The sequence below is a fragment of the Cryptotermes secundus genome, unplaced genomic scaffold, assembly GCF_002891405.2.
Source record: "Cryptotermes secundus unplaced genomic scaffold, Csec_1.0 scaffold72, whole genome shotgun sequence".
Taxonomy (NCBI): Eukaryota; Metazoa; Arthropoda; class Insecta; order Blattodea; family Kalotermitidae; genus Cryptotermes; species Cryptotermes secundus.
This window is the reverse complement of record NW_019730103.1, coordinates 1,106,464-1,132,583: the sequence shown is the minus strand read 5'-3', so window position 1 is coordinate 1,132,583 and position 26,120 is coordinate 1,106,464. Positions and strand designations below refer to the sequence as shown.

The 26,120-nt window shown below is 36.8% G+C and overlaps 3 protein-coding genes across 6 annotated transcripts in view; 2 read left to right on the top strand and 1 right to left on the bottom strand.

Moving 5' to 3' along the window:
• The window catches only part of LOC111866007, a 40,626-nt gene extending 26,458 nt beyond the window's left edge, over positions 1-14,168 (top strand). For 3 of the 4 annotated variants that reach the window (XM_033752066.1, XM_023854482.2, XM_023854480.2), the window contains exons 7-9: positions 949-1,192; positions 1,622-2,119; positions 2,938-3,634. In XM_033752066.1, the coding sequence (XP_033607957.1) occupies positions 949-1,192; positions 1,622-2,105 (728 nt within the window). In that variant the 3' untranslated portion in view covers positions 2,106-2,119; positions 2,938-3,634. Of the gene's footprint in view, positions 1-948; positions 1,193-1,621; positions 2,120-2,937; positions 3,635-14,131 lie in introns of those variants that run through there. The other variant, XM_023854481.2, reaches the window with a different exon arrangement.
• A 10,726-nt stretch (positions 14,169-24,894) lies between these two features.
• On the bottom strand, positions 24,895-25,338 carry LOC111866000 (histone H2A). The gene has a single exon (XM_023854469.2). The coding sequence runs from the start codon at positions 25,302-25,304 to the stop codon at positions 24,930-24,932; it is 375 nt and encodes a 124-aa protein (XP_023710237.1). The 5' UTR covers positions 25,305-25,338; the 3' UTR covers positions 24,895-24,929.
• A 229-nt stretch (positions 25,339-25,567) lies between these two features.
• LOC111866001 (histone H2B) lies at positions 25,568-26,009 on the top strand. Its single transcript, XM_023854470.2, has one exon. It carries the CDS (start codon positions 25,609-25,611, stop codon positions 25,978-25,980), a length of 372 nt encoding a protein of 123 aa, XP_023710238.1. The 5' UTR covers positions 25,568-25,608; the 3' UTR covers positions 25,981-26,009.
• Positions 26,010-26,120: the final 111 nt, after the last annotated feature.

Genomic DNA, 26,120 nt, shown 5'->3' with positions numbered 1-26,120 from the left:
AATGAATGACCAATCTTGGATATGAGCGAAAGTGTTAAATTGGTTCAGAGTCAGTAGTTTTTCTGTTTGATGGAGTGTCAATGTTTTTGCAAATATGGTAAAATATTGTGTATCTCAGACTTTGCAAAACTCATCTATTTTGGAGATTAACTGATGAATATTTGGAGCTATCATTTAAAAACATTATGCTGTTCAGTGTGTTATTCATGTTTCCGATTCATTTCTTACAAGTTCCATGTTTTAAGAGGTCTGTTATTTTGTATATATATGTTGAATGTATATGCACAAATGCATGTACACACTCCCTCCGTGATACAAACAGCAAGCATAAAACTGCCTGTCAAGATGCAAGAGATGCAGGTTCTGTCGTCCTTGTTACACATGTGCCTATGCATCTACATTATGGTAAAAAAGATAGTCCTGTGCTCAATTAATTAAGCACTATTCCATGAAGACGTATGGGGGAGTGGACATATAGCTCCAACATTCCATACCTCAGCCAGCTCATAGCTGAGCTCACTCAGCTATCTGACTCCCATTTTGTATATTTAGTTGAACATTTCCATTCAAGAACAGTGAAAGAATTATCTGAACTGTTATTAAATCAATACACTATTATAGTTGTTACAAAAAAGCAACTGTATTGTTGAATAAGGTTCAGATTTTAATGCCAGTGTTCATGTCATTTGATGAAATTAAGTTATCTATGTAAATGTGTTATATTTATCTCCAAAGTCTAGGAAAGCATATCTAGTTTGAAGTTTAACATAACTTATTCCATTTCACAGAATGAATATTTAAAGCATTTCATTATGTCAGCTCAGTTATCAGACCTGTCTTGCGGTGAAGTAACTCAACAGTATAAGGTATGGTGAGTTTATTTGCAGCTGTGTGCAAAAGTAGCTGCATCCATGAGACACTGTTGATTGTTTCTTGGCATATTGACAGGTACAGCATCAGGGATGAGTCAGCTTGTGGCAGACAAATACAGAGATGTAATTAAACTGAATGATTATTTGACTACTGGACGAAGACAGCAGTTTTGGGAAGAACCTTTCACACGGCGCATTATGGAGGCTATAAAGAGCAAGGAGTTGGAAATGAAAGCAGGTGCTGAGTTGTTAGGTGTTTCATATGGCACACTCTATGGCCGATACCGAGACGCGTACGGCTGCCTCAAACATCCTTATAGGTAAGTTGGAGCGAAAAGAGTCACATGGGATACTAAATGGATACTTGTAGAGATTTAACAACTTCCAAACCCTTCCTAATTCATCATCCAGTAATTAGTAGTCTCTTGTAGATAATCAGGCCACATTTGAATAAGGCAGGTTTTATAAACAATACATTTTGAGTTTCCGTCGCAATAGCACCTTCCAAATATTGCTCTGTGAGACATTGACACATATTAAAATATGAAGTGACAGTAATGTACTGATATATGTGCAGTTCCATTGACCAATGGTTTGGGTGGAACTGTTCCACTATATATACACACAGTAATTCAAAGTCAGGTCTTTCTCTTCATAGAAATTAAAAGTGAATTATATTTGTAGTGTTTTGAAGAACGTATTATGAAGTTTCACTGTTAATTGTGGTAAGGAAATTTTGTTTTTTGCAGAGTACGAGACTTCTGGTCTGAATCAGGCCCGGCAGACGTTTTAGCCAAGGTCCAGCGAAAAGAAATAACATTATTCCGGGCCGCAGAAATCTTGAATGTAACTGTTACAACATTGGCCAACTATTTGTCAACACTGCGTCGTGGTGGTTCATCATCAGGAGATGAAGGTGTTGATGAATCTAGGGATGCTGATGACTCTTTTGAGGAAATGTCTATGTCCATGCCAGTGTCTTCATCTCCAAAAAAATTGGCGACTGCTGCCCTGGAAAATAATCCTGATATCACAATTGTAAAGCAAGAGAATACTGTTCCAATCTCAAACCATGAACAAAATGATGATGACGATGATGACGACGATGATGATGAGGTTGATGATGACTCAGCTCCTTCTTCAGTTGCTACTAATAATAATGCAGAAAATTCTGACAGTGAAGTGGGAGAAGGACGAGAGACAAATGGAACACATCTGGATGATGGAAAATAATCGTTACATGAAAGGTTGGTGCCCATTGTAGTTAACCCTTTGCCTTCCACATCCTTCCACAGAACTGTTTGCTGGCAGTGCCAAGGCTGCTTGATGCTAAGTGCAGTTGCACAGAAAGGCCCACAATATTTTGCTCAAATGACCTCCAGACAACAGGCTTATTTCATGTGAACACTGTAGTAAATGATTAACAGTGAGGTAGTTTTTCAGCTGTGGTGGTTTTAATGCAAGTATCTGAAGCCAATGTAGTAGGTATGTGGCATGCATAAGGTTGATTGAAACTCTGTCATCTCCCCTGAATAGCTTGTAATCCAAGAAGACATTCCTCCTCCTAGCTACCAGTGTTTGCTGTCAGTAGCAAAAGTTCTTCCTTCAACGTATTAAGGAACACTCATCACTAAGGGAGCACTTTTCTCATGTGTTATGATTAGTGCTTAATGTGATTAGCTACTTGGAAGGAATTCTGTTTCACGTACAATTTAAACAATTTTGTAAAAGCTTGTATCACAACTGATCCAGGTGATTGTGAGCTTCTTGAGGGGCATTCATCACTTATCCAGTCAGCAAACGAAACCCTTTCAGATTTGAAGAAAGCAGTCTTCTGGGATTTGGCACCGTGTATATGTGCTGTTAACTGATGTTCCTCCGAAACGTCGGTTAACACCACATATACATGGTGCCAAATCCCAGAAGACTGCTTTCTTCATAGTCACCACCATGAAAACCTCAAACCTTTCAGATTTGTTTTCACACGTTTTCTATACTTTCAGATTAGCAAGAAAATAATTTGTTGTTGTTGTTGTTGTTGTATAACTCTTGTCTTGTCTTTCAGTTGCATAAACCTTTGTACAGAACCCTACATCATGAGACGTCTTCGTAGCACATCCCGATATTTCATCTCTAAGAAGAACGGTACCACAGATTGCAGAAACATGGGAGCACACATTGTGCTTTATTTCCTTACCAAATAATATCCAATCTGATAATATGAGTATCAAGAAAGGAGATTTGTATGATGTAAACATGTACAGATTCCTACTGTTGTGTCAGTTATGGAAATTATGCCTTCTGTTACATCTTACTTACACTGGTATCAACAGACACCTCGCATATTGAAGCTGCTCTATTCAGTCATATGGTGGAACGGAGATCCATTTGATTTACCATTGCTTGAACATCTTCAGTAATATGGTCTTTAAGACTAAGAACTGATTCTTAATTTTTGGTGCTATAGAACAAAATATAGGATGGAAGACATTACATCATATACTGTGTCATTACACCTGAAACCAATATATTTGCAGTTTTATTAATGTATTATTAAGTGCTTGAGGTGTGCTATTACAGTTTGTTGCATCATTTTATGTCACTGGACCTTAAAAAGCCATGTTTTCTGACTAAAAACTTTAGCCATAATATTAAAGCCTGTCTATTTTCTAGCAAGTATCTCTTCGCTCACTGACTTATGGAGCTGAGCCCCTTGTGCAGTTATTTGAGAGCTTGCCAGCATTTTATGGAACCTGGAGGTTCATTACCATATTCATAAGAGCCCTCCACTAGTCCCTATCCTGAGCCAGATCAATCCAATCCATAACATCCCATCCTATATCTCTAAGATCCATTTTAATATTGTCCCCCCACCCACGCCTTGGTCTTCCCAGTGGTCTCTTTGCATCTGGCTTTCCCACCAATATCCTATGCATTCATCATCTCCCCCATTTGTGCTACATGACCTGCCTACCTAATCCTCCTTGATTTGATCATTCTAATTATATGTGGAGAAGAGTACAAGTTATGAAGCTCCTCATTATACAGTTTTCTCCAACCTCTTGTCATTTCATCTCTCTCCGGTCCAAATGTTCTCAACACCCTGTTCTCAAACGTCCTCAGTCTATGTTCCTCCCTTAATGTCAGACACCAAGTTTCACACCCATACAGAACAAAAGGCAAAATTAGTTTTGTATATTCTAATTTTTAGGTTTTTGGACAGCAGATGAGAAGACAAAAGGATCTGGACTGAATGGTGGCGAGCATTACCCGTGTTCAGTCTCCTCTTAATATCCTCCCAAGTCAGGTTTTGGTTTATTATTGCCATTCCCAAATATCTAGACTGTGCCTCATTTTCAAAACATCTATTACCTATCTTTATGTCATGATCTTGCCCTGCATTTTGGTGATGAGACAGCAACATTTACTTAGTTTTCTCTGTGTTTACTTCTATTGCAACGTCCTTACCAGCATCAATTAAAGTTTGTGTGTTTCTCTTTATGGTCTGTATATTAACACCCAGTAGATTCACACCATCAGCATTGACCAACAGCTGATATGTCCCATTTAATTTCAGTCCCACCTGTCTTTTCTGGACTTTCCTAATGGCATATTCCAAAGCAAAGTTGAAGAGGAGTGGAGATAAAGCCTAACCTTTGCCACAACCAGGAGGTGGTCAGTATCACAATCTGCTGCCCTGAATGATCGGACATCAAGTATACTAGAATACCGTCTCCTCTCTATCAAAATTTGGTCGATTTGATTGTGTGTCTTCCCATCAGGAGATGTCGAAGTAGATTTATAGATGTTACAATGTGGGAACATTGTACTTTTGACAGTAAGATTTTTTGATGTGGCAAGTTTACTACTCTTAACTCCATTATCATTACTAATTTTGTGCAAATTTTCATTCCCAGTCATTGGTTTGAAAATGTCTTCCCTACCTATTTTGGCATTGAAATTTCCTAACAAAATTTTCATATGGTACTTTGGTAATTTATCATATACACGTTCTAGTTCTTCATAAATCCTGTCCTTCATATCATCATTTTTATCTTCTGTTGGGCTGTGGATAGTCAAAACGATATCACACCAGCAACCTCTTAGTATTATGTATGAGTAATAATTATCTCTTAGTGTAACATTTTTTCCCACACATAACCTACAAATGAATCATATTCCTTGCAATATTTATACATATTACTGTTTTATTTGGTGTAATTTTTATTTCTTTTCTCTGTGAAAATAACGGTGATTTAATATTTGTAAAACTTAGCCTATAATGCTGAGATGAAAATCATAATGATACTGTTATGTAAGTTTGGTTTCAACCTGCCTTTTCTGAATAGTTAAGACCAGAGACTTGGAATGGTTATACACTGTGCTGACAATTTGTTGTGTGTGCATGCCCTTGCCCCCCCTCCAATTATGATGAAATAAAAGCTCTGCAATTTGAGTTTATTTTTGTGTCAGTCATTCAGTGAGGAAGAAAAGCCCATGATTTCATTCTTGTTGCTGTCTGGTCATGTTGTCATACTGCCATCTTTCAAATTGCTCTTGTCACTTATGATTTATACTTCTGTTAGGAACTTTTCTTTTGATTTGTTTTTGCAAAAGTATTAATTTGATTTGGGATTTTGGCTGTGCTATACTGAAAAGAACATTTTGAGAGTCAGGAATGTGTTATGTGTAGTGTGTTTACGTGAAGCCAAACACTGGGACGCAAAACCAGCACATAGACCAAGGAAATGCAGAGGTCACAGGTTTAGATTTATGTAGAACGTGAATTTGTGTGGGTGCATTTATAATAATTCTCAAACATGCTGCTCAGTGCCATAACCTCGCTTTTGTTGTGTGACTTGAGTAAATGCAGAAGAAAACTGAAAAAACCACAAAATATATTAAATGCTGAAGTAATTTTTATAAGTGTCTTGTCAAGTCACGTGGAGTTTGGCACTTGTGCCAAGATGTCTCAAGGTCATTCTGGATCTTTTAGCAGAATTCCAATTTTATTTACATATTTAGAAAAATCATTCATGACAGTATTTTTTTTTTCATAGATAAATACTTTAGGAAATGGATTCTGGAAATTGAAATTAATTGTGTGACTGACAGCTTTACATCCAGGTCAGGTCTGTTGCAGCCTTAGGATATTAATGACTTGCAGAACTGACTAGCAAGAACTAAATTTGTCTGCTGCATGATGGTACATACTTTAAAATGGGACCTTTGTGGTAATGATGATAATCATTTAATGTAGTAATGTAGACCATGCAATCAGGAGAGATCAAGAACAGTTGCTGTGCTGAAATTTAGATCATTAAAATGATCTGTGCTGTTTTGTGAGATCATAGTGAAAATTTCCCCCTTCGCAAATACCATTTATTTCCCACCGCCCTCTTGCTCCAACAGGTTCCTCTGAAATCTGTAACACCATTAATTGAGGTTTTTTAAGGCTCCAGTATGTTGGATTTGATAGACTGATGTAGCAAACTTGTATGCTTGTGCCTGTGAAGAGTGTGAAACCAAAGCGGAATGTGAGACTGCAGGGATACCTGCATTACCTGCAATTTAGGGTTTGACATTCAGTTGCAGTGATATGGATGTGTAATTTTATAAGTAGTATTTTTAAAATGGCATACTGTTTTCACAGATTGTTATAAAAAGACTGTAAAATTGAATTTTTCTTTAAGTTAGAATGTAAGTGCTCATTGAGCCCCACTTCAGTAATATTCCTGATGTGTACCAGAAGAGAACTGCAGTTGAGAGTCCTGCACTTTGTCCTTGTGCAAGAAACTGTGGTGAAGTGAAATGCACACAAACTTCTGCACACTCCATGCATATAAAATTCCATTCCCCTTTCTCGCCTGATGACTGAGTATGTTTGTGTGCAGTAGTTCTTATACATTTTGCAGTACATTCTAGATGTGTAAATATGAGAGTAAGGTAAGATACCAACTAAAATTCTTATTACTCATGCAGTGTAATTGAAATGGTTCTGGTTTTCTCAACACAAATAAGGCATCTCTGGCCATAATTAACACAGAACTCAACATTTTTATGTGAACAAAGAATTTGGTCTATACAAGTTTGAGTAATAGAGGACTATATTAGTCCATATATGCATGTACATATAAGTAATACATTCAGGCATGTAATAATGGGGCCATTTGATTTTATGTTATTTTTTATTTATACAAGCCAGCTCTTTTTTATGGTCCCATTAAGGAATCTCTACATTAGGGACTTGTTCCGGTCTTCAGACATCTCAAAGTATCCAAATAGCCATTTGTGCTTAGACATTTTCTTGAATTCCTTAGTAAGGCCGTGGTTAGACTCCAGCTGTAGGATGTTTCAATTATAATTATTAGTGGTCAAAAATATGTCAAAATCTAGTAGCCAGACAAATATTTTGGTCAATAGGAAAAGGTGGATCTGTATTTTCTGGTGCCTTTCTCTGGCTCTTGCCTTCACTAGGCACACTGAGTTCATTTATTCCTGTTGTGATACCGTTGGTTCTGAACATGAGCATAATGTTATTGGTAATATTATATCTAAGCATCCTGTTGCATTTATCTATCTTTCGTACAAATGTATTTCCCCCCTAACTGCAGCTTATTATCTGGTCACCCTTCTTCCTTACTACATGTTTCGGGCATATATATATATTGTCTGTCTTGCTAAAATTGTTGCACTTTACATCAAAGTTATGTATCACCTTGGCCGAAGCATAAAGTGAGGAAGAAAGGCAAGTAGATAAATTGAATTTAAGACAAAAGAAACTATTGGAGAAAACAGTAATTTCAAAGAGAATTTTATTGTTATGGCTTACTAAGTATTTTTAATCTTAACTTCTTTGAATGAGGTTCCCCATTTCCTCTGCCACAAGTGACCAAGTGAGATTGCTAGAACTCCTAAATTGTGATTGGAAATTAGTCAGCACAGGTTAAGAGCCAACCATGTTTTCTGACCCCCAGTAATTATAATTCATAATTTTGATTAAAAATTTGTAATTTAAGGTCTTTTACCAAAACAGGCCATATGATAATGTTTTGACGGTACAGGCAGTTCCTACTGACAGGTAATTGGAATTTTGGACTATATGTACATTATGATTAACTATGTATTGCTCTACTTCATAGAAGAGAGAGAGGTTTCTTGCTGCTGCTTTAGGGATTGCTATACAGTATTTATGAGTAAACACTTGTAAATCAATCAGAATTTTAACAGAATATTATTTTTCAGTCATGTTTACTTTAACATTTATCTTTTTATTACTACTACTCTAGCTCTCACTGGTTTTAATTCAGATAGTTTGCAGGCTAGAGAAATTTTATATACAGTATTTTATATATGTGGACCCATGGATTATGCTTATTTTCTCATAAGAAGTTACGAATTTTAGAGTTATGTGCTTGCTTTGAATTGAATCTGACTGTAAAGTCATTAATGATAAGAGAACTGGTTTTGTAGTCACAGTCATTGCAACCCAGATGAATATGACTTGCAACAATTTATATTTAATCACAGTAGGTCTTGAAACACGGATTCCTGTTTCTGAGTTACTGCATTATTTCAGATTTGACACCATAAATAGACTGGAATTTTGGATTTTTATTGTGATCCATTTGTTTTGGTAAAGTTTAAATGAAACATTAAAAGGAGGAAGACTGGCAAGGCTAATACCTATTTCAGATAGGTGTACAGTGGAAAAGACCTTATAAAAGACTCACAAAATATTGACGGAAGAAGAATACAGATAACATATAAAAATTCATGATGCTGGCATGTTAATACAGGATTGACTTTTTGGACATTATCCATCATACAGAATCAAAAGTAGTTCAACATGTGTCTGAAGAAGGCCACAAAATATGTTTGAAAAAAACAGAAGGTTTTGCAGATTGAACCAAACACCACCTACAGGAAATACAAGGAATCTGCCCAAATATCTGCAGTAGCTCATTCAGTCAGCCTTTCCCAAGTCTCCCATCCAGACTCTGAACATTGAAGAGGAATTTAGAATGTTACATCTCCATCCACTGTACATGTGTCTCATATATTTACTATTTGTCTGTACTGGTTTATTTGCTATTAGATCCTCATTGGTATGCAGAACATTTTATCATCTTGAATTTTAATCCTTTTTAGAATTTGGCTGAATTGTTTTAGCCTCTATTTTAGTTGGACTATGGTTTTATGGGCTTTTACAATATGTGTTGCTGTAGGTGCATGGTCTTATGCATGTGGTATTTTCAGATTTTTGTCATAGCTCCTGCAGATTGCTTATGTTGGGTTCAGTTTATATATCCTGCCTTGTGTTTGTTCATTTATCCAGACATAGGGACTAGCTTCATCTGTTCTGCCCAACTGAGTAAGCTTTTTACCTGAGGATGGAGACAGGGTCGAGTCTTCAAACATTTTGAATAAAAATTGGATGCTGGTTAATGTCTGAGAAGTTACTCATTGTAAGAATACAGGTGTTGTTAACTTTCCCAGAAATTTGAGGAGAGGTTTAATGTTCAGGATCCAGATTTCTTATTCACAAATGAAAAGGTCACTGTAGGAAAAGAATTGTAGTTATTCTATTTGAATTGCTATGGGCTGTTGCTTTGTTACCATGTTCACTCCCAGCAAATATGCAGTTGGCGTACCTACTAGCCCAGGCATTTTAGCAGTTCACTAACAGTCTGCAGTATTTCACTATAAATAAATAAGTAGCAAATGATATACAGATTTTCAAGGAATCATGAAACTTATGTGCACCATCTAATAGTAAAGAGTGAAAATACATGATTAAAATGTATTATTTTGTCATGTATTGGCATCTTACTATCCATCCTAGATCAAATGTAGTACATACAAAACACCAATAAACGACCATCCTCAGGTAAAGAACTGAATATGTTACATAGTTTGTGTCTTACGTGTTTAGTGTGTATTTAAAGTTCTGCATATTTGGTGTAGGGTCTTCCTTGAATAACAGAAATAGTTCAGCTGGTGAAGAACTGCCCTGCTTTTAACAAACCCAGAGCTACATTACCACATTTAAAAATGCCAGTGTGTGCATACTGTCCTGAACCAGTTGGTTCCAGTCTACACCTTCGCAACACACCCAATTTCTCTGAGCTACATTGTTTTATTAGTCTCCAGTTACGCTTCGGTCTCACAGATAATCTCCTCCTTTGAGGCTTTCTAATCAAAATTATGTATGAATTTCTGTCATGCATGCTGCATGTTTTATCTATCTCATCCTAACAGTATTAGGTAGAAGAGTGTAATCTGATTTGTTTATTGTCATGAAAATTGCAGATCTGATCAAAAAAGTCTTGAAGTTCCCCATTATATAATTTTTCCAGTTGCATGTTATTTCCACTTACATCTGTGTATTCACTTCAACGCTTGTGTTTTTAACCTACTTGATCAGGGTTTTCATTGTCCAGTAAGAAGCTACCATTGTTGCTTTGAATGAGTCATGAAGAATTCTGTTACACTCATTTATATGGGTCAGAAGTGGTTAACAGCAAATTATATGTTGGCAGAACATTTCGGAGAGCTGGAAGGTATGGTGACAGTGGTGATAAGTCTAGCATTTCTCACTGTGACTGCTAGACATGCTCAGAAAGATGTCAGTAAAGCAACATAACAAGATTTGCTGCTGCAGTGGTCTCCTCTAGCATCAAAATACATTCCACACCAATGTAACAAATTCCATGACATGTAATGGTCATCTTCTGTGATTTATAGAATAGTAATCCAGGTTTCATTTTGTGATGCCTCAAAAGTGCCTGGTTTATTTATGTAAATTTTCTCTTCAAATTTCTCCATAGACAAGTATCTCATAAGATGATACACCAGCAATAATTTCTGTAGATGAGGCTTGGAAATTATATGCCTTAAATCTGTTTCATCAGACAATCTATGAAGCTATTTTTGGTCTCAGTTGTAGTCTTGAATGTAGCACATTCTTTGGTTACTGTGATTTCCTGTCAACAGCTACCCAAGTTTCATGCTACACTTCTTGTACAGCTGTAACATGGTTTGCTGGGTAATGCTGAATCTGGATACTTTCAATAAAATTATGTATGTTGTTATAGATAGTGGTTTTTCTTTAAATGGGACATGCAGTGTCTCTCCAAAAGTGGAATGACCAACAACAAAAAGGCGGTACAATCCATATGCAACTCTTTAGCCCCCATACTTTGAAAATCTCTAACATTTCATATTCCTTTACATTTCAGCATTGTTTGTGTATTTATACACTGGTTGTACAAGTGCACAAAATATTGCAGTAGGAAGGAACAGAAATTCTAGTGTACTAAGTAGGTGGCAGGAATTGATTACTGACAGTTTTAATAAATGTATTATGTTGCATTTTGCCCACATAGTCTGTGTACAGGTTCCATATGATTCTCAGAATAAATCGATTACTTTCCTGAACAACATTAACTGATTGTCCTCCATATTAGGGACACAGTTTGTTTTCTGTCTTAATCCTCCAACGCATGAAGTTCTAAATAATGTTTAAAGATTCATTTCTTACCACTGATAATACACTGTTTTCTGTTACAGTGACCACTGTGTTAATGCTGTTTAGGAAGATAGTTGAAAATATCCAGAGTAGAAAAGGGGTGGCTCCAGTTCAGGCTGAAATTTCGTGTTATACTTTAATTTTGTAAAAGGAAATATTGCCCATTGTATTGATGAAGTAACAGTGTTACTCAAGTGATTAGTGACACTGTTGCTGTGAAATGGAGCTGTGCCATGGTGTTGTTTCAACTTAATTTGTAATTTAAACAGGTATTCTGTTTTGTTGTTTTTCGAAAGTCTGTCAAAGTCAAATTACATGCTAGGTATGGAAGTACATCCTTTTTGCACTGGGCCCTTCAATTGCTGTTTATACCAAGAATCTTGTGAAACATATGTGTTGTGTGCAGAATGCAGCACTTTAAAGTGTTCATGGGGCAGTTGGTAGGCTGATACCTACATGTTGATTGAAAATGCTTGTTGCCATTCCCCCCCCCACAGACATATATATTCAAATCACAAATATTGAGTTTTCCTGTTATATTGTAATAGTTACAGAAATGAAGGAAGACTAGCTCACTCATGGAGCTGAGCCCTTCTTGAGAAGCCGCCAATTGTGCAGCTATTTGAGAGCTTCCCAGCATTTTATGGAACCTGAAGGTTCATTACTTTATTTCTTAAGAGCCCTCCACTAGTCCCTATCCTGAGCCAGATCAATCCAATCCATAACATCCCATCCTATCTCTACGATTCATTTTAATATTGTCCCCCACCCATGCCTTGGTCTTCTCAGTGGTCTCTTTCCATCTGGCTTTCTCACCAATATCCTATGAATTCATCATCCCCCCCATTTGTGCTACATGACCTGCCTACCTAATCCTCCTTGACTTGATCATTCTAATTATACTTGGAGAAGAGTACAAGTTATGAAGTGTCTCATTATGCAGTTTTCTCCAACCTCCTGTCACTTCATCTCTCTTCGGTCCAAATATTCTCCTCAACACCCTGTTCTCAAGCACCCTCAGTCTATATTCCTCCCTTAATGTCAGAGACCAAGTTTCACACCCATACAGAACAAAAGGCAAAATTAGTTTTGTATATTCTAATTTTTAGGTTTTTGGACAGCAGACGAGAAGACAAAAGGTTCTGGACTGAATGGTAGCAAGCATTAGCTGAGTTCAATCTCCTCTTAATTTCCTCCTGAATCAGTTTTGATTTGTTATTGCCCCCAAATATCTGAACTGTCACACATTTTCAAAACATCTATTATCTATCTTTATGTCATGATTTCCCCTGCCTTTTGGTGACAAGGCAGCAATATATACTTAGTTTTCTCTGTGTTTACTTCTAGAGGAACCACCTTACCAGCATCAATTAAAGTTTGTGTGTTTTTCTTTATGGTATCTGTATTATTTCCCAACAGATTCACACCATCAGCATAGACCAACAACTTATGTATCCCATTTAATTTTAGTTCCACCTGTTTTTTTCTGGACTGTCCTAATAACTTATTCCAAAGCAAAGTTGAAAAGGAGTGGTGATAAAGCATCTCCTTGTTTTAGACCATTCTGGATAGGGATATTATCAAACAAATGTTTACCTATATGGTCTTTGCCATACATTTCATTTAAACACATTTTGATCAGCCTAACTGTATCACAGGCTCTCTTGAAGTCTGCGAATAGCTGATATACTGTCTCATTGTACTCCCATTTTTTCTCCAGTATCTGACGAATGCAAACGATTTGATCATTAGTTGATCTGTTACGTCGAAACCCACACTGATTATCTGCAATAATTTCATCTGTGTATGGACTACAAAACCATTAAATACCAATTGCTTGTATAAAACCATAATTTTAAGACTCTTATATTACTTAGGAACATAAGTATCCATGGGTATGCATGTTTTGGACATCAGGACTTTGATTGTATGTACAGATCAGAATGAATGTGTGTAGAGGTTTGAATTTATGCTGATGATACAGTAAAAATAATGATTTTGCCTGGATTATAATGCTTTGTATAGGGAAGTTAAGTGTATTTATATTTCTTTACATCAGTAATATACATTACATGGTGTGCATGTGTGTAGTGTATATATATATATATATATGTACACTCACACACACTTATGCCTGCACCTGCAGACTCAACATGTAATATTCTTGATTGCAATATAAAGTTATATATGGGTTTTTATGATATAAGTATTGAAGGCAGCCAAGCTCTTTCATTTAAAAAAGATGTATCCTTTCCTAAAAGAATTTTCATTAAAAGATGTCAGAAGATGTAAATATATCAGTATAATTAGGACATCTGTTAGAATGTAGGTTTCGGTTCTGTCAGTGGTTGAATATTGATTTATCTCTCATTAGATTGAGTTGCGTTGCTCTTTTTGTGTTAATGAGGTTCTATTCTTTCATTTAGAAGTAGAACAAGAAATATTCCATTTACCTTTAAGTTATTTTGATATTTGTAAATATGTTGAATATTTTTCAATGCCATAAAATGCAAGCAGCAGTTCCCCATGTCCAGTATCAGGTTTGTGGTGGCTTCAGTAGCGTACTGTGAAGCACGTATTTCCTTCCACTGTTACAAAAGCCTCAACATTTTGAATTTTATATTAATTTCAGTTAGTATCTGTCAATTTTATTTGTTCTTTTGTGTTCCTTGCAAATACAGAAGGTTTTTAATTGTCAGTTTACTTTTTAATTGATTGCTTGTTGCAGAATATAATGAAATGTACTGTGTAAGATTTGAAGTTGGAGTCCAGCTGAGTCCGCTCGGCACGTTGGCCACTGTTTGGCCTATTGTACCTGCCCCGGGTGTTTATGATGATGGAGAATGTGCTGGAATGAAGATTGGCAGGGGAAACTGAAGTACTCGGAGAAAACCCACCTCAGCGCCACTTTGTCCATCACAGATCCCACTTGAGCAGACCCAGGATCGAACCCGGGCCGCTGTGGTGGGAAGCCAGTGACTAACGACTTGAGCTATGGCGCAGCCAAGATTTGAAGTTCTTGCATGATGAAAAATGTCAAGATTACGCCTTCTTGAATGAGATGTCATTAAGTTTGCTAGATGATCCTGTTACCTCCATCGTGTAGGTAAGAAGAGGGGTCGAGTCTTCTACCTTGAAGATAGTGTTAGGTTCCATTGATACAGTGGTGTCTCTCTGCCGCTCTACACAGTGTCACATCCCAGGAAATTGTAATTTTGATACCGACCCTAGATTCATGGCAGTTGTAGAATAATTAATATGTCATGAATATAATGTGTAAGATTTGGTATTACCCAAAAGCTTCTTTGAAAATTTACTGTTAGGACTTTGTAACAATTGTATGTACACACAACTTCAGCACTTCAGAAATTAAATCTGTAGCTTGGTGCTAAATGGGTCCAAAATCACGGTGTTGAAAAAATGGCATTTGAAATTATAAATAAAATTTGTTTTACTATTGTAATAATGAAGATACTGATTTTGATATATTGTTACACGATATTAAAGTGACTCTTTTAATGTTCGTACAGATTTTCAACACAGAATGTCTCCTTTGAGATAAAGTTGACATTGGCCTTTTAATAAACTTAAATGCATATTAATGAAAACATACATAATTCAGACTTTAGCCTTTATATACCAAAGAAAACTCCATATTGTTGCTTATGATGTGTGCTTTTATTTATGAAACTATAACAAATACAAAATAAGCACAGTTGAATGTCACTTTTAATATGCAGTAAAATATCTTCACACATTGAGAATAGTACTTTGTGTGGAAATGACAGGTATTATATATGTCAGTGACACGTGTGGAACGAAATCAAAATGCCATGCAATTAAAGATTTTATTTGTGTATTAGTTTCTTATTTCCTTATCATTATCATCATCATGTGACAAATAGCCTTGTGTGTTCATTCCTGGACGCAGTGTTTCGATCAACTGGTTATAGAGTGGAAAACTGTTAGGATGTATGAAGGGAAGATTTTCCCGTCCAGCTTCTGTAATGATAGTGGAGGTTTGCTTGTTTGCACTTTGTGGTAGCTTGAGTGTTAGAATTGTCAGGTTTGTTTTCTTCTTAGATACAATGCCTTAAAACCACCCCTCCTTAGGTGAGTAAATATGCTTGTATAGAATATTTGCTCCGCAGTAATACTTTCATCCATCTAATCGTTTTCCAAACAGCATCATCATCTCTATTGACCTTCCAAATTACAAATAAATTCCTCAGTAGTGTACTGAAATATATAATGTTGTGTTGTTCCAGTTTACTGACAACAGTCAGTGGCTGCCCTAGTACCATACAGATTAAATTCATCCAATTCCATAGAAATTCCACTTAATGGTGTATCTCTTTCTTTGTTTTGCCTATAGCTGCTTGAATTATGTCTGCTTCTAATTGAGAATGCTCAACTTAAAGAAATGTATGGTTGACTGTGATATCTGTTCAATTTTCTACCAGTTGTACAGCTGTCGGTAGTATCACTGCCTTGAGTCGTCACTGTACATGCTGGCCTCGAAACTTTTACTTGGAAGAGATTTCAGGAACTTATAGAATCAAGATGCTATTTTCTGTTCCCCACATCTTTTGGTTGTTTAATTGCAAAGGAAACAAATAGAAGACATGCTAGTTTTTCTTGCCTCATAAATGGTTAGGTTGTGTATCGATAGTTGCCTTATGTAAGATGCTGTGCCACATTTTAAAAAAATGTGTTGCCAAACATTCTGTAAGTCACAGGCAGTCATTATAATGTTTTTGTTTTTCTTACCATTCTTTTGAGACTTTTCATTTAAAGCAGATTCTGATAATTTAAAAAAAAAAAACTTTAGTCTTTGTGTTTGAAGGTGTCTTCCTTATTGCCTGTTTTATCACAATCACATATTTGTCTTATTTCCAACAAGTACCATTTTTGAATTTGTAAAAAGTAAGATTAGAACTCATCATGAAAAATTTGTCTGCAGAAAGCTTAATCCCTTATTTGCAAACATGTTATCTTACAATATTCATTATACATTTGATATGTCTCTGAAATACAGTGATCTGGAAACATTAATATTTTCCTCCTTTGCCATCTTTAATGCAAATCCCAATTTCAGAATTTAAGAGTCATCATTGAAGTCTTCCATATAATAAGAAAGCAACTGATACAACATACACGTTCAATCAATAAGTGATTTGTAAGATTTGAGGCTTTCACGGCGGTGACTATGAAGAAAGCAGTCTTCTGGGATTTGGCACCGTGTATATGTGGTGTTATTTACCGTTTCTCACGGTGTTGTCGCTTGCAGATTTCTTATACTTTTTCTTCTACCCTGAAGATGGGGGCGATACGTTCCTCCGAAACGTCAGTTAACACCACATATACACGGTGCCAAATCCCAGAAGACTGCTTTCTTCTCAGTAAGTGATTTGATTCCACCCTGTACATTTCAGTGATTGAGCCATCTTTAGGGGTGTGTAACCAGTTTAAAAAATATTAGAAGTTGTACGGTTCATGTCTCTGCGAGTACTTGCATCAGAGCTGTCCTTCCCACCATCTGGACATTTGAAGTGTTCTGAATATTTACAGACAAAGTAAGCAATAACATGAGACACCTTTCAGCACACTTCATATTGCCAATAAAATAACTTATTACTGAAGATCAATTTTAGCGCTGGCCATTTTAGAATTAAAAGATAACATAATTGCCTTAGTGATATTGGCTTCTCAGAGAATTGTCTATTTTCCTGTTCATACTAAACATTGGCCCTTACACCATAAGAAAGTCTCTGTCAGGCAATGTTAATTATTGTACAGATCTCATGTTCATCGAAAAACAATGTCAACTTGTTCAGAACCAAGCTACAGAAATGTTTCTATGATTTAGAATTGAGTTATTGTGGTGTAGTTTCAGGCATATAAAGTAATACACCACTTTATTATCATTATCAAGCAGTGACATAATGTGATCAATTTCATTCAGAAGTTCTCCACTGTGTTACAGAACCTTTTAATATTGTGCATTTTGATAATAGTACCTCATACAAGTGCCACATGTTTTGAACTGTAGTTTAAATAAAAATAATGGTGATACATTAGGAAGGAGCCCTCATACAGTAACTTCTTATAATGGTCATATGCTGCTGAAGTTGGATTGTTCACTGCTGGATGCCACTGATTAAAGTATTGTTTAAAATTATTGAAAATGTTGAGTCCTAAAGCATGCCACAAGCTCTGCATAACAAGTTTCAAGAAGAGTTCAGTTCCTTCCTCCCCTTCCCCAACTTAAAATGTACAGTTATATGTATAAATGGGTATTTGCTGATCAATATCGCATGAGATAATCCCCCTTTCCTCAGTTATGTTGTGTGAGAAGTTGAATAATGTATCAGTATGCTCGAGTTATTACTTAATTGTAGTTGCTGCTATTATAATTTATCCACCCAACAGCTAATAACGTTTCATCATACTGATCATAATATTATTATTTAAGATAAGACTATAAAATACCAAATAAAATAAATCATTAAGTTATATTTTGTATACTGTAGGTTTAGGGTGACATATCATATAATGGATGAGTAAACATTAGAAATGGGATCAATGCTTACTGTAATAATAGATTGGGGTCATTTTAGTGGCTATACAGTCTCTCCCATTAAAAATAAATCATGACAGTGTTATGTATTTGAGTGCATTGCTTTTATTGGGACTGGATATATATATATATATATATATATATAGTTAATTTGCAATGATACTGATCATTTTTGTATGGAGGATAATGAAATTATTTTTAACATTTTCGGAAGATTATTGTAGATGTGAGCCTCAGGAACCTTTGATTTTATTTATGGGTTGCCATTGTATTTAATATATTGTATATTTTATTCATTGAATGGTGAGTGAATGAGGCTTTGTGTAGACATATTTAATAATGAATGCAAAAGCAAATCAGCTCTTGTAATAGGTTATAGCTTGATATTTTGGCTCTTGCATTATTTTCATATGACTGCAGGCCTGCAAAGAATCAGTTAATTAAGTAGAATGATAAATTATAAAATTTTAATCAGTTAGTTTGTAGGGAGTATTGAGAAATCAAGATTTTTTTAATAAATTTATACATTATGATTGACTTCCAGCAGAGTTTATTAAAAATTGAACTTCAAAATAATATAAAAATTGTTACAACAGAATCTAAACATTTATGTTTCCAGGTGAGAATGAAGGAAATGTGTCAAGATCATTCTGGAATACATAAGAAATGATTTCCAAGTCTGATTTATTTATTTCAACATGTGTATGCTTTCTGAGCATTGCAAATGTTGGTGAAACTGTTTTCCTTCTCCATCCCCCCCATAATCCTTACAGATTTATAAAAAATGTAAATTTGTGACATTTCTACTTCTAAGTAGGTTAAGGTGAAGTTGTGTCTGTTATTAATATCTTCAGAGATATATTGAATATTTTATTCTGGAGAGACAGAATTTGATAGCCATAAACCTTGCCTCTGATATTTTTCTTTACAGTGGAAACATGCTTGATATTCGGAGTGTTTGTCTGTAAGACTAGGACATATCACTGTTTCACATGCAGTTTGTGTGACTTCATTTTTTATGTTGCAATTCCATATACTTCAAGCAATAGTAGGGAAAGTGTTTCAGCTTGATTTGTCACCTTAACTCTTCCTGTGGATGGCATTTTATGGTTATCGAAATAATAAGCAAAGTGGATTTTAATCTGTCTACAGGTAATAGTAGTAGAAGATTAAAATTGAGGCGCATTGTTGTATTATATGAACATTTCCTAAATTTCTTGAAGCTGTTACACTGTAGACATGAATGTAGCAAAGAATATTTAAACATTTTTATGTCCTTTGTATTATCTGCATCTAGAAGTTAGTAATTTCCTCATACTCTCTTGTACTCACAGCTGTCAACTGACATTCTTCTGTTGTGAATTAGGATGACTGCGCATTCCAAGCACTTCTACTTTAGGGTGGGGAAAGATCTACACACTGTCATTCACAGGTTCTGGAATGCGTTCTGTTCTGCTCCAACTAACTGACAGAGGCAGGGTGTAGTTTAATTCTACCTTTATGGTTCACCCTACAGCTACTGTTCATGTAAAAGTTTTGGCTTGTTAGGCTTTGCTCACTAAGATGAAAGTGCCAAAAAATTGCCCTCATTTTTTATTATGTTCTTTTTTATATGTAACATTTACTGACAGTGCTGATTTTAGCATTGATTTGTTCTACACTAGGCATTATCATCCTACAAACTAAGTTAAGTTTAGTGACTAGTCTGTGGGCTGGACAACAGAGAGATCATTCTGTTCCTGGCAGGGTCAAGAGGGGTTTGCACAGCTTTCAGATGGGCCCTGGGGCTCACCCAACCTCCTCTCTGATTTGTACTGAGGTTTCTTTCCTCAAAAGTAGAGCAGCTGTGTGTGAACAGCTCGCCACTCACATCCTTTTAATACTGAGGTTACGGCTTGGAGCTATATCTCCACTCACCCATGTGTGTTCATGGCATGATGCTTAATTAAGCACAGGGACAAATCTACCTTAGTATCATCATACAAAAGTACGGTAATAGAAATATTAAATAAAAGGTTGCAGTGCACTGCCACCCATTTCACATATCTTCACTCCATATTTCTTTTTACAGAGATACCAAAAATTTCTTTCCAGTTTCATGAAAGAAGACATATGGGAATTTTGAGAGGCATAAGGAAATTCATAATTTCAGAAAAGAGGAAATTTGATCATATTTACATGAGATAGGTGAGGAAAGAAAGAATTGAGTTCTCTAGAACATTTATTCTGACAGGCTGGTCACAATTTAGTGGAGATATTTTTGCTTGAAGTTAGGACTTTGGTCTGTTGGGGCTATTTACAGGACATTGTTAATTGAGTGGATGCATATTTGCACTAGGATTAATATATGGTCTCACTTGTGAAAGGTACCATAATGAAGGTGAAAGAGCCTTGCATGTCCTATATGACTAAGGTTTTAACTCATTTCAGGTTTCATCACTTGGATCTCCATTTCATGAAATCACGTAACTAACTGCATGCCCCATTAAGCAAAGTAATGCATTTTCTTCACGTCATGAGCTTCAAATGCCTAATTCGGAGAGGCGATGCACAATAGATCAATGTGGTGCAAGAACTAGTATGGTCTACTGTCTTTGTATAATGTATTCTGTGACTTGCCATGCTGTGCATGTTTTATACATGCAGTTTCATTAAAATGCTCAGATTTGAGTATCAGTACTATTTCCAGTAGTTTAGGAATGCTGTTGACTCTGCCATTTGAAGGATTTGATAATTCACATGGTTGTATAGTGAAACATGTTAATACAAAGAGAAATAATACTGGTATCCATTTTTTCAGCATTAAAACTTTACCACCAAGTGAGAAGAATAATTTATATTAAAAAGAATGATTAGGTTTACCTTTGTACATGTATCTGGGTGGTGTAATTTTAATTAAAATATAAGAAATACCTCCAAGTGCCAAGGTCAAGAAAATGCAGATCTATACATCCACTCCCCCATATGCCTTCATGGTGTAGTGTTTAATTAGTTAAGCACAGGAACAAGTTTGCCTTTCTTTACCTCTATAAGAATATGAAAATTATTTAAAACAAAGGCATTGGTATATTGGATTTGAGATTCTCATGGTGGTGACTATGAAGAGTATGGTCCTCTCATTTGTAGTGCCATGACTAGGTCAGCTTGCCTTCTGCTGGTTTCATCCTGTATGTTGCCCCAGAAAGTCTGGCTGTCACTGAACTATGCAGCTTTACGACCAAGAAGATTACACACCAAAGCCCAGATAGTCCCACACATTCTAATATGTTTTGATGAAAGAACCATCTTAACATTTTCACATTATTCATTATAATCAGAAGTAAATATCTGTTCCACGTTTTGCATAATTCTGATTTTTAATATTAAGGACCTAAGTCAGAATCTATCAGATTAATCTTCACACCTATGTTCGAAAGGCTAGATAATTGGATAGATTATAGGAAGTAGTATAGGAAATACTTGAAAAGCACTTTGTAGTGAATATGCAATCAAGCATCACTTTAAAGGCAAGGATCATTAGTGTTTAAGCTCAAACTAAACATATATAATTAAAAAAAATGTGCTAAGCATGAGTACTTTTACTTCTGAGAAGTATGTTTCAATTTCTGTATTTTCATTCATTTTAGAACAATGATATTATACTCAAAAGAGGCTGGGACTGTCATAGTGTTTGAATTAAGCAGGGAGGTTTTTAGTTGGTTGGTGATCATATAGAGTTTATCGAAGAACTGAATCTCGTGACCCTCTTACCGTTAATTTCTTAGCCAGAACCTTAGCCATCATCTGCTGAGAAACTGGAATATAGATTCACTGCTACTGTGCCATGCACATGTTGGAGTAAGTAAATTGTGTAAAGACCTCACCATCATAGGAGGTGCCCACAATGTTTCTTGTCTACTGTTATATAAACTTAAAGTTTCTTGAAAAGATTGTTTAACAATAGTTTGAATTCACTGTCCCCAGCAGATAAAATTGTTTCACAAAGTCTGTATTGAAGTTCTTCCAATGTAGGGGGGTTATTTGATTATTTTTTAGGTTTCCTCATATAAAGATCACAGGGATTTGTGCCTGTAGATCTTGCAGGTCACACTCTGCAATGTATTAGTCCATCCTCAAATGCCATGTTTTAAACAAATGGAATAATTTGCAATGTATACTGCAGCTCCATCTTGTGTAAAATAACCATATGCCCTTTCCTAATTTGTAATTCTCTCTCAAAAAACCTGAAAATTGCTTCTGATATACTGCTCTGAGTAAGAACCTCATATCCCCAAAGGGGATCACTGAGCCAAATTCCAGGACAATAGTCTCTAAGCCTCTGATAGATGGGGGAAGCATTATAGAGACCGCTAAGCAAGTGGCCGAACTCGCTTGCTCGGCGGGACTGATGGTACGCACCATTTATCAGTAGGGTATAGAGACTGGTAGAATATCATAGAGGGAAGCACAATAGATCAAACTGGTTGCAGTGCATGGGGAAACGCACCGTCTCTAAATAACTAACTAACTAACTAGTCTTCATAAAGTATGTGTTACACTAGTCATGTAGCTGTAATTATACAGCACATACCATTCTTCTGATCATGAGGGAATACTTCAAAAGTTTTGACAATTCTGCTGATACCTGTTGCTCTCAATATTGAGATGCCCATGAAGATGTAGTTCAAAGTGTGTCTGGAATTAATACAGATCTAGTACATATTATTCTGAGCATTACACAGTAAACCCTCAAATCTTGTTACAGTTAATCCAGGTCAAAATATGAATACTATGAAAACCTGTTCAAAGTTGAATAGGTACTTTAAAAGACATGGCATTTAGTAGGCAGATGAGTCACTTGTCTGTTCAGACAAAACTTTCATCAAAGATGCATTATTTTATAGTTCTTAGATACAGGCTTTACAGCGGGTTTTTTTTATATATTTTCATCGGGACTACTCAAATCATTAAATTGTCCATTTATTTGTGTCTTAAGTTTTTAGGGCTACCTTTTGCTTCGGTAATCAAAATGACCCCTCCCCCCCAACGCAGTTAATCTTGATTGGCAACGGTTTTCTTTATATCTTGATTAGATGTAGTTGACCCCTTCTTGAGAAGCCATCAGTTGTGTTGCTACTTAAGAATTTCCCAAAATTTCATGAAATTTCATGAATTATCATGTTCACAAGAGCCCTCCGCTGGTCCCTATCCTGAGCCAGATCAATCCAGTCCATACAACCCCATCCTATCTAAGATCCATTTTAATACTGTTCACCCACCTACGTCCTGGTCTTCCTAGTAGTCTCTTTCCTTCTCGTTTTCCCGCCAATATCCTATATATGCACTCATCCCCGTTCGTGCTACATGCCCAGACAATCTCAGCCTCCTTGGCTTGATCATTTTAATTATACTTGGCAGAGTCACACAAACACATTACTTACTTACTAACGGAGCTGAGCCCTTCTTGAGGAGAAGCCAAATCTGCAGCTACTCAAGAATTTCCCAGCATTTTATGGACCCCGAAGGTTCATTACCGTTTTCACAAGAGAACTCCACTGGTCCCTATCCTGACACGGATCAATCTAATCCATACCATCCCATCCTGTCCCTCTAAGACCCATATTAATATTGTCCACCCACCTACGCCTTGGTCTTCCCAGTGGGCTCTTTCCTTCTGGCTTTCCCACCAATATCCTATACGGATTTCTCGTCTCCAACATTCGTGCTACATGCCCTGCCCACCTCATCCTCCTTGACTTGATCATTCTAATTATACTTGGAGAAGGGAAGAAGTTATGAAGCTCCTCATTATGCGGTATATATAGATTGAAATGAAACTACAGTATTCCATTTCACTATGAACTTACAGAAAACAGATCGCAATCTGTATCTCAGCCACGATGCAACTGTCCGTTTACGACCATAGACAGGGCAATGATCTCTTGCAGCTACAACGGATGGTCTTAGCACTGAAGAAAGGACCGCTCTAGCTTTTTCTTGAATAGCCATGCTTTCATTCTTCTGTCCTTAGAGTGAAACGATTCGAAAATCTGAAGGGTGTAACGAAGTTCTAAGGTTTTCCAGCAGCGAACTAAATGATTTTATTTCTTCCGTTTTCCGACAACAGGGACTGCTAAAATTTGTCAAGTGTTAACAGACAAATGAATTTGTAATGCAGAACTCTGGGAAACCATTTTTGCTGTAGGCATCAAAATTAAAAGGAAAAAATTGAAAATATCGTGTAACTGGTTACAAGACTTGCATAGCGGCATCCACACTCCCGTCTCACAATCCCAAAACTATATTTTGTTCTGCCTAGCATAAGTCAAAGTCACGTTGCGACCGACAGTGAAAGTTACTGTCCTGTCATAATGGGGCGCCCTCTCTCACGAGAGGTCGAGTCTGTCATTTGTCAGTCTCTATTAGTCCATTGCCTAGCATACTCTGGGAGGCATTTGTCATATATACAAATATATATGTATACTTATCAGGCTCTTTTATTGCTAGTGGGGAGGGACCAAGTCCCTTGTACTACGGCCACTTCTGGCCTATTGTATCACCCCGATAGGTGAGGGTGATTGTGGAGCAGTTGGTGGAATGAAGATTGGTAGGAGAAACCGAACTGCACAAAAACAAAATTAGCAGCTTCTACCTTTCGTGGCATCTAAACAAATGAATCACTGACGTGCAATATATAACAGCTAACGCTGGGAAACCACGCGGCAAAACATCTAAAAAAAACGTTCCCTGCGTTTCTTGGAAGTTGACTTTGCCACTTTTTCGCAAGTTGCGTTGGTTTTTCCTCAAATTGTAATGCTCTATTCACGGAACTCAGGATAACAATTCTCGGAAATCGCGTTTGCCAAATTTCCCTGGTATCTTTCAACCTTAAACCGTGCAGACATGACAACCACCCCTCCATAAGTTGGGGCCCTTAAAAGGGCCGTTTTTTGTCAGAGCTTCACGATTAAGCTTTCTTTTCAGTTTTTTTCGGCAATAGAACAGCCTGAATATTAGGCAAGACACCACCTTGTGCGATCGTAACACCAGACAGAAGTTTGTTCAACTCCTCGTCATTGCGAATGGCCAACTGGAGGTGACGTGGGATAATTCTGGTCTTCTTGTTGTCGCGTGCAGCATTGCCTGCCAACTCAAGAACTTCAGCAGCAAGATATTCCATAACAGCAGCCAAATAAACCGGTGCACCAGCGCCTACCCTCTCTGCATAATTACCCTTACGCAGAAGCCTGTGAATACGACCCACCGGAAACTGTAGTCCAGCCCTACTGGACCTAGACTTTGACTTTCCCTTCACCTTACCGCCCTTTCCGCGTCCTGACATCTCTCACAACGTATGTAGCAGAATGAAAGTACACCACAAAAATTTTCGAGGCATGCCAACTCGTGTCCTTTTGTTCGTTTGGAGGAAACAGGGCCTAGCCAATCAGGTAACGAGTTCTTCAATCTTTTATATTACATGAGTGGCAGCTCAGCCGAACCAATCAGATTGAGAACTGAGACGGTTGGATAACGAGCCAATGAGATCTAGACTTCGAGTTCACTCACGTCATAAAACTAGGAACTTTTCAAAATTTTGTCATTAACGCATTTTAGTCTTGGAACGTTGGACAGTGATTTTGAGCGCTATGCCTCCTAAGGCGTCTGGTAAGGCTGCGAAGAAGGCCGGTAAAGCACAGAAGAATATTTCAAAGAGTGACAAGAAGAAGAAGCGGAAGAGGAAGGAGAGTTATGCCATCTACATTTACAAAGTTCTGAAACAGGTTCATCCAGATACAGGCATCAGCTCGAAAGCTATGAGCATAATGAATAGCTTTGTTAACGACATCTTCGAGCGAATTGCGGCTGAGGCATCGAGATTGGCCCACTATAATAAGAGGTCTACGATTACAAGCAGGGAGATTCAGACTGCAGTAAGGTTATTGCTGCCTGGAGAACTGGCGAAGCATGCAGTCAGTGAGGGGACGAAGGCAGTTACTAAGTACACTAGCGCAAAGTAAACGGACTTTTGATAAACGGCCCTTTTCAGGGCCACCAAAATAAGTTTGGAGTGAGCATTGGTGGACAGCGTTATTGTAGAAAACTTGTTATCTCTGACAGCAAATTGTATTCTGTGTGGAACTCACCTGGCAGTTTCGTT

What these genes read in the sequence shown, in the direction of transcription:
- LOC111866000 (XM_023854469.2), bottom strand. Translation starts at nt 25,304, where the DNA reads ATGTCAGGACGCGGAAAGGGCGGTAAGGTGAAGGGAAAGTCAAAGTCT.
- LOC111866001 (XM_023854470.2), top strand. Translation starts at nt 25,609, where the DNA reads ATGCCTCCTAAGGCGTCTGGTAAGGCTGCGAAGAAGGCCGGTAAAGCA.